Source organism: Tachypleus tridentatus, chromosome 4 (genome assembly GCF_004210375.1).
Source record: "Tachypleus tridentatus isolate NWPU-2018 chromosome 4, ASM421037v1, whole genome shotgun sequence".
Classification (NCBI taxonomy): Eukaryota; Metazoa; Arthropoda; class Merostomata; order Xiphosura; family Limulidae; genus Tachypleus; species Tachypleus tridentatus.
Window position 1 is genome coordinate 7496438 of NC_134828.1, and position 16270 is coordinate 7512707.

The 16270-nt window shown below is 35.0% G+C and overlaps 1 protein-coding gene across 1 annotated transcript in view; it reads left to right on the top strand.

Annotated features, from left to right (window-relative positions):
* Positions 1–16270, top strand: part of LOC143250009 (serine/threonine-protein kinase PLK1-like) — a 66889-nt gene that overhangs the window by 28582 nt on the left and 22037 nt on the right. Inside the window, exons 5-14 of the mRNA XM_076500644.1 lie at positions 376–593; positions 1594–1689; positions 3307–3582; positions 4699–4737; positions 8817–8914; positions 10066–10158; positions 10694–10816; positions 11717–11853; positions 12510–12615; positions 13415–13489. Coding sequence (XP_076356759.1) covers positions 376–593; positions 1594–1689; positions 3307–3582; positions 4699–4737; positions 8817–8914; positions 10066–10158; positions 10694–10816; positions 11717–11853; positions 12510–12615; positions 13415–13489 — 1261 coding nt within the window. The remainder of the gene's footprint in view (positions 1–375; positions 594–1593; positions 1690–3306; positions 3583–4698; positions 4738–8816; positions 8915–10065; positions 10159–10693; positions 10817–11716; positions 11854–12509; positions 12616–13414; positions 13490–16270) is intronic.

Here is a 16270-nt window from a genome sequence, read left to right on the forward strand (position 1 = left end):
TTATTGCAAATATTCTGTAATAGAAATTAATTTTTGTGTGTGTTTGTTAAATTTCAAGACATAATGCTGATGGAGGATGCACATATGTATAAACAATGAGGGATTTTTGTGCTTTGGTTTTTTTACTATGAGGTAATTATACTCCATAGTTTTGTATTTTCTGAATCTTTGTTTAGTGGGTCTGATTGTTTTGGGAATACCACAGAATAGTAAGGTGGGGGAAATTTTAGTTCATGATCAAGGATATTGGCTTTGTGAAGGATTTAATTTATATTGACTGATTTTAGTGTTACAGGTATGTGAATTTTGTCATCAGTTTTTATTAATAATATCCATCATTGTTAGGTACATTTAAAACCAAACTTTCTTATTTAGTCCTTAGCTCATGTTTTAAAGAAAAGGAAAGTATTGACAGAGCACGAAGTCAGGTATTATATTCATCAACTGGTTGAAGGAGTTGGCTACATTCATAGTTGTGGAGTTATACACAGAGACCTGAAACTCGGAAACATGCTCCTCAGTGACAATATGGAAGTAAAGATTGGAGATTTTGGATTGGCCAGCCACATAGTTACAGAAGGTTGCAGAAAAAGGTAAGCCTGATATCAGTGTTTCTAGCTAGCTTGTTTCAAAAGTCTTATATTCATGTTATCTTCAAATTCTGTCTCAATTCCTATATTTGGTATATCAGAGGAAGATGCTGTTTGTTTTTACATTAAGTTTAAATATCTAACTTTAATGTCTAGTAAGTAATGCTCTTGATGTTTGTACTGTTGGAATATCATGTATACAGGAACATTTAACCTCGACCATATTATGTGCTCGTTTATTATTACTTATTGACTGTGTGTGTTTTTGGTGTCTTTTTTTTCCAAGCTGTTTAATGTATGTTTAACTATTTGATGATTTTGGGGAAAAAATATATTTTTGAAATATCAAATGACTACATTAAAAAACAGCTTGTTGGACTTGAATTAATCAATTTATTGTTCAGTTTACAAATATTAAATACATGCTTAATTATCCATATCACATGTTGTTGTTGTGATTTGTTTTGTTAAAAGGTTTTGGAAGCTTGTCATACAGTAGAACCTCTGACATTAAGGGCATCCTTCCAACTGTATCTAAATACATTCTATAACAAGGTGCCTTAATATAAAAGATGAGCCATGCAAAGCTGGATACCATATTGACTGTACTAACTTTCTAAATTTTAAGGCCCCCAATTTTTTTTGGTGTGTGCAGGACATGGGTGTTGGTGAGCTGCATGTTGTCATGATGTGGAGCTTTGTCAGCAGGGAGTCTTGGGGGGTTAGCTGTGTCTTTATTATTGGTCACAGATGGAGCTTTGTCAGCAGGGAGTCTTGGGGGGTTATCTGTGTCTTTTTTTTTTAATTATTGGTCACAGATTCTCACAATAATTTTCTTCAAAATATGAACTGCTAAAATTTCACTTGTATTTTCTGCATTTATTTTACTGTCAACAATGACAATGATTTAATTTGTCTGTTCAAACAGTATCTTTAACATATGTTAATCATCAGTGAATTATCCTTCAACTTGCTTTTCAAGTTAGTTTCTGTTTTATAATAGATCTGTTTGTGGAACACCCAACTACATTGCCCCTGAAGTTCTTAGTATGGAGGGACACGGTAAAGAAGCAGATATCTGGGCAATAGGCTGTATCATGTGAGTTTCAACTTTCTTCAAGTGTATTTAAACCTGTTTAGAAAACTACTGGTATATTATGGATTGTTCTTTAAGCAGTATGTGTGAAAAAACAAAGACAGTTAATCCAGAATACACACTGGATTATTATGGATTGTTCATTAAGCAGTATGTGTGAAAATACAAACACAGTTAATCCAGAATACACACTGAATTATTATGGATTGTTCATTAAGCAGTATGTGTGAAAAAACAAAGACAGTTAATCCAGAATACACACTGGATTATTATGGATTGTTCATTAAGCAGTATGTGTGAAAATACAAACACAGTTAATCCAGAATACACACTGAATTATTATGGATTGTTCATTAAGCAGTATGTGTGAAAAAACAAAGACAGTTAATCCAGAATACACACTGGATTATTATGGATTGTTCATTAAGCAGTATGTGTGAAAATACAAACACAGTTAATCCAGAATACACACTGGATTATTATGGATTGTTCATTAAGCAGTATGTGTGAAAAAACAAAGACAGTTAATCCAGAATACACACTGGATTTTGTAAAAACTAATTCTTCTAAGTTACCTAGTAACTTTTAGTAAGCATTTTTGAACTTATTAAATTAATTTCTGTTATCTATAGTTAATATAACTGCAGATATAGAAGTTTACAGGTACTTTAGAAATTTAAAGATCTTGAGTACATCAGATTGTGGACTTTTTATACCCATATGTATGGATCAGTTTATGGCATGATGGACCTCTTTTCAGTTTGTTACATAGAACCAACTTCACTGTTGTAATGTAGGATTATGTAAATCACCAGTTTTTAATATTAACATTCATTTTAATGATTGTGTACATTCTCTTCTAGAAGAATACCGTGGGTACTAACCAAAAATAAGAAATAATGTGCTTATTAAAGACATTAACTCTACTATATATATAACAGGTTGGTGAGTCAAGATGGGTTTGATTTTCTATTTGATAGCTCTGTAACCAAACAGAATTAAAGTTATAGCTTACCTGAGCAATGATGATTTTATAATGAGTAAAATTACATCAAATGTCATAGTTATTGTAGGGTTAGTAAATAAAATAGACATGACGGAATGCCAAGACAAAATATGTCACATTTCTTACACTAGGGGAATTTAGGATTTTTAACAAAGTATTGTCTTATAAAACTAAAAACTTAGAATTTATATATTTCTAAAATATGGATTATTAGCTATGATTTTATGCTATACTTATTTGGTATAACGTAAAATAGTTTCATGAAACTTTGAATGTAAGACTTTGTGACTAAATGACACCTGGACAGAGAAGGTTGACACTTGTGTGACACAAAATTGAGATGTGTCCTGTTTAAAATAGTTTATTACTGCAAACCATCACTTTTATTATACCTTGTTGAATGTGCTCACAGAGTTTTGAAAGAATGATGATTTTTAATGGTCCAATACAGATTTCCAGTGAAGAAGAGTGCATAATGGCATTTCAACTGTAGTTTAAAACACTGCTTGTGAAGATTTTGCCTAGTATTGGAGCTTGTGAGTTTGGCTGAGCTACAACACATAATATGATCTACATCCAATGTATAATTGATCATATTTTTGTGTGTGTATTAGGTATGCTATGCTGGTAGGACATCCTCCTTTTGAGACAACAACACTGAATGAAACATATTCACGTATCAGTAATAATACATACTGTGTGCCTTCGAATGTATCTGAAAGTGCTCATACGTTAATCTTCAGATTGTTGAAAAGTAGGCCCGCAGACAGACCTGACATCGCTGGAATTCTTCAAGATGAGTTCTTCCGTTCTGGTTTTATGCCAACAACACTTCCCCCATCATGTTGCTCAAGCCCCCCCAAGTTTCCTGCAACGAATTTCATTCCCAGGTAAGTAAAGAGCAGAAGATACTGTTTTATTTTTCGTGTGTTTTTTTTTATCTGTTTAATGTAACTGAAGATTAAATTGTATTATAAGGAACGTAAATTACTCTTGAAGTGCTAGGACTAAACACAGAGCTGAATCTTTTAGTTTATCTTTTATATCTATGAAAGGCAGTCTGTACACATCTAGGAAAAAAAGCGAAAGTGGTATATCAAATATCAACCTTAAATCATCATGCCTCATGATAAATACCTCTCTGTGTGTAATTACAAGTACAAAAATTAAAAGGGGGAGCTACACTATACAAAAAGTTCAATTTTGAAACAAATACTCACCTCTACACACACTTTAGTTATCTTCCTCAGTTCTTCTGCATATTTTGCCAGGGAAATTTGCATCTTAATAACCTTCTGAGAAGCCCCACCTAATTTGATGTTATTTCATCTAAACTCGTGTCTGTGCATGTTGTGGTCATGCATTAAAAGCTCTCCACCACTAGGAAGGTAGTAACATCTCTGTGCACATTGATTCCTTCATATATTAGTATACACTAATCTTCATTAATATCCTTAGCTCTGTATTGGCCACATGCATTTAAATTTCTTGCTTCTGTGTTAAACTTAATGAAATTTGCTTTGATTGTATATTCTTTAGCTTTTGTTTCAAAAGATTTAATATTTTAATGTAACATCTCAAATAAGGCTATTTTGTACTAAGTTATAAGTACAGGTTGTTGTTTGCACTTGGGTCTTTTTCCTTTTGTGGTTTTTGTAGACCCATTAATTGTGAAGGCTATAACAGCTCTTAGTCACTATGTGGACTAGCACACATTTCATGTGATTTTCACCTTTGTCTCATTGGCTAAATTCCTTTCTCCTTGGTCAGGAGTGGTCTGTTAAACAATGTCTTTGCTTCGATGACCTTCTACCATCGTTAAAAGACCGTAACATTTCTATCTCTTACTGGATTTCATTCTCGGGTATTATTGTTCTCTTTTGCTTGTGTTCTTTGTTAAGTTTAGTTTATAATTCTGTGACCCGTGAATCTTGGGTTCAGCTATTTTTCTTTTCTTGTTATTTGAGATATGTTTCTTTTCTATAATAGCATCTTTCTTATGACAGATACCTTGTACTCCCATGTCTGCAGCCACTTTTGTCAAGGTTTGTTGATATGTTTCCCTTTCTTTCCCTGTCACTGATAATTACGGTTAGACTTGCTCACCTTCATAAACAGTCAGTACTAAATTATGTTAAATTAGTTCATCTGAATACAGTCAGCTCAGAATTATGGTTGGGCTAGTTCACCTTAATAAACAGTTAATACTAAATTTTTGTTAGGCTGGTTCACCTTATTAAACCTTTTTATTTTTTATGAACCTTTAAGCTTATGTTGTGCAATCTCTACATAGTAAACCAGATGTATTTTGTGCAATCTCTACATAGTAAATCAGATGTATTTTGTGCAATCTCTACATAGTAAATCAGATGTATTTTGTGCAATCTCTACATAGTAAATCAGATGTATTTTGTGCAATCTCTACATAGTAAATCAGATGTATTTTGTGCAATCTCTACATAGTAAACCAGATGTATTTTGTGCAATCTCTACATAGTAAACCAGATGTATTCAACATTATATACTTTCACTGAAGGAGAAAAATTTGAAATGTTTTAATATCTGTCTCTGGTTACCTAAAACTCTTGTCATGGTTGTTTAATATTTAGACATTTTATCTTAATATATTTTATTTAAGATTATGTCCAAAAATATCGAACAGTGGAACATCCTCCCAGTAAATACCAGTGTATTTATTCTTATCATTCTACATTTTGACCTTGAAAGGTAGTCAGCTGATTAACACTATTTGTAATTACTGTGTAGAGAGTTTTGTAATATGAGTATACAAATTGGTTGAATTTTTCAGGTTTTGTTTAGATGAGTGCGATAGTTTTAACCAAGATTTGAAGCAGATTACATGCTGTATCAACGTTACGGGTACACGGTCAGGTTAAAACTGGAGAGGAACTGGTAAGATCAGTGAAATTATGTTACCGTCTGTCTAGTATTACTCCTGTTATGTGGTTGTACATTTTTAACCTTACATTAATTTGAAAATGTTAGGTATACAAGATTTGTGAAGCAATGCTGAAGTTGATTTAGGAAGAATATTATGGAAAGTATGAACAGTAATTTATTGAAGTGTGCTTAAATATATCGGTAGAAGAAACAGTATTGATGAGCTGAGTTTGATAACCTCTAGATCTAATTATGTAAGTAGTAGTAGAACTCTGTATTGTGTAATTGGAAAGCTGTATTTGAATCCATACTGTGCTATTCCTCCATTACTTTAGGCTGTGGGATTATAAGAGTGGTAGTTAATCTCACAGTATCAATGGTAGATTCTTCCTAAAGGTTGCTTTCCTCTCTGTTTGTGGCTACTACTATTGTTGAAAATTAGGGATAACTGCAGGTAGCTTTTAATAGTAGTTTTGTTGTAAATCTGAAGGAGGTATGCATTCTATGTAATATTCAGAACAATGTTTTGACCTTCTAAGGTCATCTTCAGGATGACAAAGATGACCTAAGAAGTTTGAAACGTTGTTCTGTACTATTTTAATTAAAGTATTAATAACTATAGCAGCTGTCTTGAGAATACATTTTTACTTTAAGTGGGTTTTAATCATCACAAAATAGAGAAAGAATTGTTAAAGAATTTGAAAGTCCTTAAGATATTGGAAAAGGATGATCTGTCATCATTATGTTTGACAAAAACATCATTTGTGTCCTAATTTATTGATGAAGAACTTTAAATCAAAATGGTAACTCATCTTTATACACAGAGAACAGCTGTATCTTTAGTGCATATCAGGTTGGCATGCTATTATTATTGAGCTAACTCTCACATCATGTGACAATAGCCCTCCACCAATAGTTGGGCAACACAACTTCCGTGCATAGTGCAACTTCCTCTATACTTGAGATAACTTTAGCCCTTTCCTTGGCACTGTCTAGAATGTAAGTGTTTTAAACTTTTTAAATCAATTATGTGAGATTTGTGGAGGTCAATAAAACATAAAATTAATTTCACTGGTTTATTTTATTTCTAAAAAAGCCAGACAGTGTTTTTTTTTGTCTCGTTACCCATTATAACTTCTCAAGTGGTAGTAATTTCACCTTTGTCCCATCATTGTGACATTATTCTTAACACAGGACCTGAGTCTTTGTGACTTCTGGGGCTCATTGTCTGTGGTAGATATGACAACCATTGTTACACCTGTGTGAGTTATTTCATGTACACTGAGCTTCCTTTTCCCATTCACCTGACTGACTTTCCTTCTTCCCATATTTAGTCAGGATGATGGTTGTTTGACCTGTTATTTGTCTGGCCACAGTTTACTCTAGATATGTTTTATTTGTATCTTCACTTTCCTGTTCTTTTCCTTTGTGTTATTTGTATCTTCATATTTTTACCTGTTTCTTATCTCACAGTTTTGTGTGGAGGATATCTTTTCTCCCCAGTGATTTTTTTTGGATGAAATTTCTTCAAAGTCATCTCATTCTACTGTCTGGTTGGTTGGTTTGTTGGTTTGACATTTTATGGCACAAAGCAACTAAGCTATAAGTGCCTCTACGCTCTGTTGGGCTGAGCCTTCACCATTTCACTTGTGTGATGGAATGTGTTATCCTTTGAGTTATGTTTCTGTATTTGTCCTGTACAAACAGTTCCTTTATATTTTGAATTTTATCTTCTGACACTTATTCTTTTGAACCATATTCACACACCTCTTTTAGTAATAATTGCTGAACTGCTGGTATCTTTCTTCATATTTGTTTTCCTGATTTTACAACTCCTTTCTCCTCTCTTAAGGTTTCTGGCAGCTCGACTATGCCAACACCTCAGTGAACATTTCCTTTCTACCCACTGACTGGACCTTTGTTAGACTGGGGGAGGTTGTGCATCTCTGAACATTTACATATTTCATGTTGTGTGGGCTGCAGTGGAGTATTCACTCCACATATTCATCCTTTATCTTTTCATTATCTGTTACCCATTTGTCGATTTCTTCCATGTTGTTGATTGATTGGTCAGGATTCACTCCACTTCTACCACAATTGTTCCTAATTTCAATCGTCTAAACGGTATCTATTTTAGTACTCTCTGCTTCCATATGTTGGACCTATTAATTTTGTTTTCTCCAATCAAGTTTGTCTCCTGGCAAGTCGTGTCTTAGGGCTGTAAACGTGGTAACGGTTTGCTTCTCTTGTTTGAACATGGTTCTACTCACGATGTGGTCTCTCCACCCTCTGGTTTTGTTGTGTTTCTTCTCATTTGGGCATGCTTCATCACTTCCTTTGCTACTCTCAGTTTTGTGTTTCCCTTCTTCTGGTCATCTTTTATTTATCCTTTTGCCATATTGGCCAATGACTTCCGATAAGACTGATCTTTCTTTTTTCTGGGTACTTCTCCTATCTTGTCCTTACTTTGATATTTAACATTTCTTTATTGTTTTGTTGGTGGCACATTTTTGGCAGACACAACCTTGATTTTCTCTGCTCCTTCATTTGACGTCTTAGCTTATTTTACATCTTGTAAATTCCTGCACTCTTTCTCCTATTATATTTCACTTTCTCTCTCCTGTGGGTGTTGTCCCTCCATTTTCATGTGATGGTTTTCTCCAAGTATATTTCACTTTCTCTCTCCTGTGGGTGTTGTCCCTCCATTTTCATGTGATGGTTTTCTCCTATTATATTTCACACTCTCCCGTGCGTGTTGTCCCTCAATTTGTTCAGTTAATTTCCTGCATCGCTTGGCTCTTCAGTTGTTTATTCTTTCTCTCTTCATATTCTTGTTACTCTTTATCTCTGTTTCTTTATCAGTTGTGTCTGGTTAATTAGCATTGGTCCATCTGCCATTACCTTCCTCTAGGCCATCCTACTGTCGGTCACCTTTTGCCCTTTTTCAACATGATTACTTGACCATATATTATTGGTTTTCTACTCTTTCTGATTTTTGGGCAAGGTCCTTCTCTAGGTCTCTTCAATACAAATTTTCCCCATTTCTTCTTCAAGTAGAACGTAAGAGACTTTTGTTGCTACTAGTTCCTTGTTGCAGGGAAGTGGACCTTGAAAAAGATATCACTGGTTGGTCTTAGCACAATATAATGAAAAGTAAGGATGTAGTGCCATTGTTTATGCATTATGGGTCATCCCTTAAATAACTTTGGCACCCTTCCTGTAGTCAGAGTTTGTCTATTAGAGTTGAGGTAAGTATACATCATACATCCAGATCAAGTCCTCACCATACTGTTCACTTTAGTGCTGGTGCTTGGTTGGGAGGTAAGTATTACACCACACATCCAGATCAAGTCCTCACCATACTGTATACTTTAGTGTAGGTGCTTGGTTTGGAGGTAGGTATACACTACACATCCAGATCAAGTCCTCACCATACTGTCTACTTTAGTGCTGGTGCTTGGTTTGGAGGTAGGTATACACCACACATCCAGATCAAGTCCTCACCATACTGTCTACTTTAGTGCTGGTGCTTGGTTTGGAGGTAGGTATACACTACACATCCAGATCAAGTCCTCACCATACTGTCTACTTTAGTGCTGGTGCTTGGTTTGGAGGTAGGTATACACTACACATCCAGATCAAGTCCTCACCATACTGTCTACTTTAGTGCTGGTGCTTGGTTTGGAGGTAGGTATACACCACACATCCAGATCAAGTCCTCACCATACTGTCTACTTTAGTGCTGGTGCTTGGTTTGGAGGTAGGTATACACCACACATCCAGATCAAGTCCTCACCACACTGTCTACTTTAGTGCTGGTGCTTGGTTTGGAGGTAGGTATATACCACACATCCAGATCAAGTCCTCACCACACTGTCTACTTTAGTGTAGGTGCTTGGTTTGGAGGTAAGTGTACACCACACATCCAGATCAAGTCCTCACCACACTGTTTACTTTAGTGCTGGTGCTTGGTTGGGAGGTAAGTATTACACTACACATCCTGATCAAGTCCTCACCATACTGTTTACTTTAGTGTAGGTACTTGGTTGGGAGGTAAGTATTACACCACACATCCAGATCAAGTCCTCACCATACTGTATACTTTAGTGCTGGTGCTTGGTTTGGAGGTAGGTATACACTACACATCCAGATCAAGTCCTCACCATACTGTCTACTTTAGTGCTGGTGTTTGGTTTGGAGGTAAGTGTACACCACACATCCAGATCAAGTCCTCACCACACTGTCTACTTTAGTGCTGGTGCTTGGTTTGGAGGTAGGTATACACCACACATCCAGATCAAGTCCTCACCACACTGTCTACTTTAGTGTAGGTGCTTGGTTTGGAGGTAAGTGTACACCACACATCCAGATCAAGTCCTCACCATACTGTCTACTTTAGTGCTGGTGCTTGGTTTGGAGGTAGGTACACACCACACATCCAGATCAAGTCCTCACCATACTGTCTACTTTAGTGCTGGTGTTTGGTTTGGAGGTAAGTATACACCACACATCCAGATCAAGTCCTCGCCATACTGTCTACTTTAGTGCTGGTGCTTGGTTTGGAGGTAAGTATACACCACACATCCAGATCAAGTCCTCGCCATACTGTCTACTTTAGTGTAGGTACTTGGTTGGGAGGTAGGTATACACAACACATCCAGATCAAGTCCTCACCATACTGTCTACTTTAGTGCTGGTGTTTGGTTTGGAGGTAAGTATACACCACACATCCAGATCAAGTCCTCACCATACTGTCTACTTTAGTGTAGGTGCTTGGTTGGGAGGTAGGTATACACCACACATCCAGATCAAGTCCTCACCATACTGTCTACTTTAGTGCTGGTGTTTGGTTTGGAGGTAAGTATACACCACACATCCAGATCAAGTCCTCACCATACTGTCTACTTTAGTGCTGGTGCTTGGTTTGGAGGTAAGTATTACACCACACATTCTGATCAAGTCCTCACCATACTGTTTACTTTAGTGTAGGTACTTGGTTTGGAGGTAGGTATACACCACACATCCAGATCAAGTCCTCGCCATACTGTCTACTTTAGTGCTGGTGCTTGGTTTGGAGGTAAGTGTACACCACACATCCAGATCAAGTCCTCACCACACTGTCTACTTTAGTGCTGGTGCTTGGTTTGGAGGTAGGTATACACCACACATCCAGATCAAGTCCTCGCCACACTGTCTACTTTATTGCTGGTGCTTGGTTTGGAGGTAAGTGTACACCACACATCCAGATCAAGTTCTCACCATACTGTCTACTTTAGTGCTGGTGCTTGGTTTGGAGGTAAGTATACACCACACATCCAGATCAAGTCCTCACCATACTGTCTACTTTATTGCTGGTGCTTGGTTGGGAGGTAGGTATACACCACACATCCAGATCAAGTCCTCACCATACTGTATACTTTAGTGCTGGTGCTTGGTTGGGAGGTAGGTATTACGCCACACATACAGATCAAGTCCTCACCATACTGTTTACTTTACTTGACTGGTTGTGTGTGTGTTCCACCATCACTACAGCAGATGGGGCTTATTCACCTCTTCCACGTTTACTTTCTATCAAAGGGTATATCCTGGTTGAGACAAAATGCAGTCTCCCATGGGTGTGCTCTGTGGAGCCCTTGCCATTGGATGTCACAATGCATGGAGTTTACCTTCAGGCATTTTGTTAAGGGAGATCATTTAGGTTTCAGTTCTACACCAAATGAACTTGGGATTCTAGCTGATCTGTGTGCAGAATTGAGGTCTCATCTCCGAAGTTAACATTTGAAATTGTATTTCCTATTGATACACATTTGTCCATTCCTGGTGCACTGATTTACTTGAAGGTGAATGAAGTTATTTTAAGTGCAAGTGATGAGGGGAAGCTACTAAATATGGAGGTTGTGTGCTACGTCACATGGATATGTCAGGAGTTAACTGATAGTTATAGACATGCAAGTCTCATGGGGAGATACACAAGGAATGTGGCTACTTTGTATATAGAAGTATCTGTTGGAAATACTTTTCTTCAGATTACATAAATTTTAAGTTTAGAAGGTACATATGCTTGTTCCACAATTTTAAGATTGACCTGTTTTTGTAGGGGTTTCTAACGTTTCCCTATCTCAGAATCTCCCCCTGCAGAGAGGTATTACACATACATACCAGTTGTTAATAGTGAAAAGCAAGAGTTACATTTGGTATTAAACCTTGACTCGATTGTGTCCACCCAACAAGATTTACAAAAGGAAATGTTAGTTATCAAGGTAAATATGTATGTGTGTAAAATAGACAAAAGGAGTCCATAAGAATGCTTTATTTCACACTTAATTTTTAAAACATTTCCCAGCAGCTTATGATACATGGGATGTTGATAACTGTGTATTTTTCTAAATTGTGTAGCACCATTTGTTTAAGGTTTCTATTTAGATATTCTTGTGATGATAGGTAGTTTCTGATATAATGTTATTTTTTTTTAATGAGGTGACAAACCCTGGGTAATAGCCATGCCAAGGTCAGATGTTAATAATATTAATGTAATGTTCTGAAGTTCATTTGTATGGAAAGGAATTTAGTTTCGATCAGGTGAAACTATAAACAAGATTATTATTTGTGAAACTGTTGATCAGACAGTTAGAATGATATCTTAGTGATTGAAATAGTGTCGACAGTTCTTCAATTTGGGACTTTGGAAAGTTCATAGATGTCTTGAGAGAAGTTCACATGCATCGCTGGTTTAATGTCAGAACTCTATTGTATTTTATTTCTGACTGAAATAACAAAGTGCTTAATTAGATTATTAAAAAGTGAATTATGGAGTGAAGAAAAAACATTATAAAAATAATTTGTAAATGTTTCAAATGTTTGTTTAGTGCTACCTTTGACCAGAACTGTGCTTTAATTGAATTTTTCTTTATTCCAGCCGTCTGCAAAAGGTCTTCATTTAACAAAGAAAAAACATTCTAAGAAAGATGACTTTACCTCCAATTTTAAGTCTAAACTGGAAAGTTTACTGTGCTCTGAAAAAAGTACGATATCATTTGTTTAAACTTATAAATTAAAACTTGTAATGAAATTTAAGAAAACTTGTAAAGTTGGTACTTTATCTTCTCCTTAGTTATCTTTACAAACACTGAGAGAAAGTAGCAATAAAAAAACATCTCCAGCAGATAATTTTGTTATGAGTATATGTTTTCCATTTTGTTCTCTTCAAGCTAAGTTTCAGAAAGTAGGTTATGAATTAGTCGATTGCTGCAGGATCTACTCAGTTTTTATTAGAGCTGTGAAAATAATTTATTTTAAATTCATGTAGTAACCGTGAAAAGTTATTTCGTGATAAGTTTTCAAGATAAGAAAGTTTGCAACTAATTAAATTTATAGACATTAACTTGGAAAATGAATGGTTCTAAATTCAGCATTTGCACTCAGTCCACTTTTGTCTTTCATTTTTAATCTACTACAAAGAAAAAATTTCTCAATTTTTAGTTCACAATTATGTTCTTTGATTTAAAATAAATTTGTTATTTAATAATCTGGTAGTTATAGTTATAGTAGATCAACTGACAAATTATCTATGAATGTAATTTTATCGGTGATGTACTTTGATTTGTATGTATTAGCATAAGTTATACCCTTTTTGTTTATAAATGATTTATGTTCTTATATCATTTCTGTTCCTTGCCACTCATAATAATAGAAACTGTACCACACAAGATGTTCACTTGTTGATACAAGTGTCATTTGTGTCTCTAATCATTATTTTTTTGTACTGGTATTTTTCCCATAAATTATACTACCTGATTTTAAAATGTTTTGTTTTTCTTGCAGATAAAATGAAAGATACATACACATCGGAATCTCTTTATATCATCCTTCTCTCTTGTCTGGAAAATATGCCTCAAGGTATGAGTAAAATTAGCTTTGAAATAAATTCCTTCTCATGTGAGTCAAAGGCTTCTCAGAATTTTCAATGGATTTGTTCTACTGTTTTCATAAATAATTCTACTGACCATTGTTATGGATAGTGATCCTACAACACCATTAATTAGTAACACATTTTTTATAATTAGACCTTTATTACTGACTAGTTTTTATTTTATGTTTCAGACACTAATCTGCTACAGTTGTCAGGGAAGGACTATATTTATTTGTCAGTAGTGGCTGGGATTTAATCTTGGGCTTTTATGGAACATCTGGTGTGTTATTCATGGGGCTTTTCCTAGTAGAATTTTAAAATATCCTGAAAATAGACATTCTGTGTTTCAGTTTTGATGACACATTTATAATACTGGCATACACAACATATGAGATTCCAGAATTCACAAATCACCTGAACAGACAACATTCTGCAATGTAATTCACAGTAAACATTGAATAAAGATAGAATTACATTTCTTGGTGTGACCATTACCATGACCCTAATCATATACCGTGTAGAACATCCTCACAAGTGGAAAGATAGCATTGTATCACTGTATAGTTTCCAGAATGAACAGAATCTGTAGACTGAAGAATCTAAGAAGAACATGTTATTGGAATCTTCTTTATCGACAGAAGATAAATACAGTGAAATCTGATGTGGACAAGTCATTAGGACTTCCAACTTACAATCAGATAGTCATAGGTTTGAATCCATGTCTCAATAAATGTGTTCAGCTTTTCTACTATTGGGGCATTATAATGTGATGGTAAATCCCACTATTCATTGATAAAAAAGTAGCCCAAGTACTGGTGGTGGGTAGTGATGACTAGTTGCCTTCTCTCTGGTCTTTCAGTGCTAAATTAGGGACTGCTAGTACAGATAACCCTTGTAGCTTTGTGTGAAATTCAAAAATATACTGAAACAAATATCAAGAATAAAGAGGAAGGTAATTACAGACATACATCAATAATTCCCATAAGGTGGAGGTTTCTCTGAAGATATATATAGAGGATATATAAACATTAAGTCAGAAATGTATGCAGAATCTACAACACAATATAATCACAGTTAGTACTGTTACTTATTATAATATATTTTTGACATGCCTCCAATATATTATGTTATATATTACAGTTTGAAATAGCTGAAACTGAGTAAATCATAAGTTGAATTTAGAAATTAAGTATATGTTAAGTATATATATATGTTTATATATTTATGAGATTTTCCAACAAGATTGATATACACAGATTTCTTTCTTAACACAAATATATTTTAATATACAAACAATAATACAATTTATAATAATGGTTATTACAAATAATGATTTATATTCAAAAGTTTTACAAACTTACAATACTGTGTCTTTATCTGGTCTAAAAGTGAATATTTTATCGATGGTTTGTGATGGTGAATTAATTCTGTGTTGATATTATTACACTTAATGGGCAGCTAACTCGCTTTTCACTGATCTCATGAGCATTTCATAACTGATGTTATGCGTTTGTAGAAATATTAATATCTGATGGTAATCCACTGAACTTAAATGGTTTATAGTGTTCAAAATCTATAAACATTCCTGGTAAAAATAATCTGCTGTTTCCTGATTAATTAGCAGTTAATAACAGTTATAGCTCCTGAGATTTACAGTGTACAAACTGCATTGAATTAACAATATATGCTGTCTCTCCACGTGTTGTGATCTTTAAAAACTGTTAGGTGTTATTCTCAGAAGTTCAGTTGGTAACAATACTGGAAGCTACAGTATTGTGTTAGGTGTTATTCTCAGAAGTTCAGTTGGTAACAATACTGGTAGCTACAGTATTGTGTTAGGTGTTATTCTCAGAAGTTCAGTTGGTAACAATACCGGTAGCTACAGTATTGTGTTAGGTGTTATTCTCAGAAGTTCAGTTGGTAACAATACCGGTAGCTACAGTATTGTGTTAGGTGTTATTCTCAGAAGTTCAGTTGGTAACAATACTGGTAGCTACAGTATTGTGTTAGGTGTTATTCTCAGAAGTTCAGTTGGTAACAATACCGGTAGCTACAGTATTGTGTTAGGTGTTATTCTCAGAAGTTCAGTTGGTAACAATACTGGTAGCTACAGTATTGTGTTAGGTGTTATTCTCAGAAGTTCAGTTGGTAACAATACCGGTAGCTACAGTATTGTGTTAGGTGTTATTCTCAGAAGTTCAGTTGGTAACAATACTGGTAGCTACAGTATTGTGTTAGGTGTTATTCTCAGAAGTTCAGTTGGTAACAATACCGGTAGCTACAGTATTGTGTTAGGTGTTATTCTCAGAAGTTCAGTTGGTAACAATACTGGTAGCTACAGTATTGTGTTAGGTGTTATTCTCAGAAGTTCAGTTGGTAACAATACGGTAGCTACAGTATTGTGTTAGGTGTTATTCTCAGAAGTTCAGTTGGTAACAATACTGGTAGCTACAGTATTGTGTTAGGTGTTATTCTCAGAAGTTCAGTTGGTAACAATACGGTAGCTACAGTATTGTGTTAGGTGTTATTCTCAGAAGTTCAGTTGGTAACAATACGGTAGCTACAGTATTGTGTTAGGTGTTATTCTCAGAAGTTCAGTTGGTAACAATACTGGTAGCTACAGTATTGTGTTAGGTGTTATTCTCAGAAGTTCAGTTGGTAACAATACTGGTAGCTACAGTATTGTGTTAGGTGTTATTCTCAGAAGTTCAGTTGGTAACAATACTGGTAGCTACAGTATTGTGTTAGGTGTTATTCTCAGAAGTTCA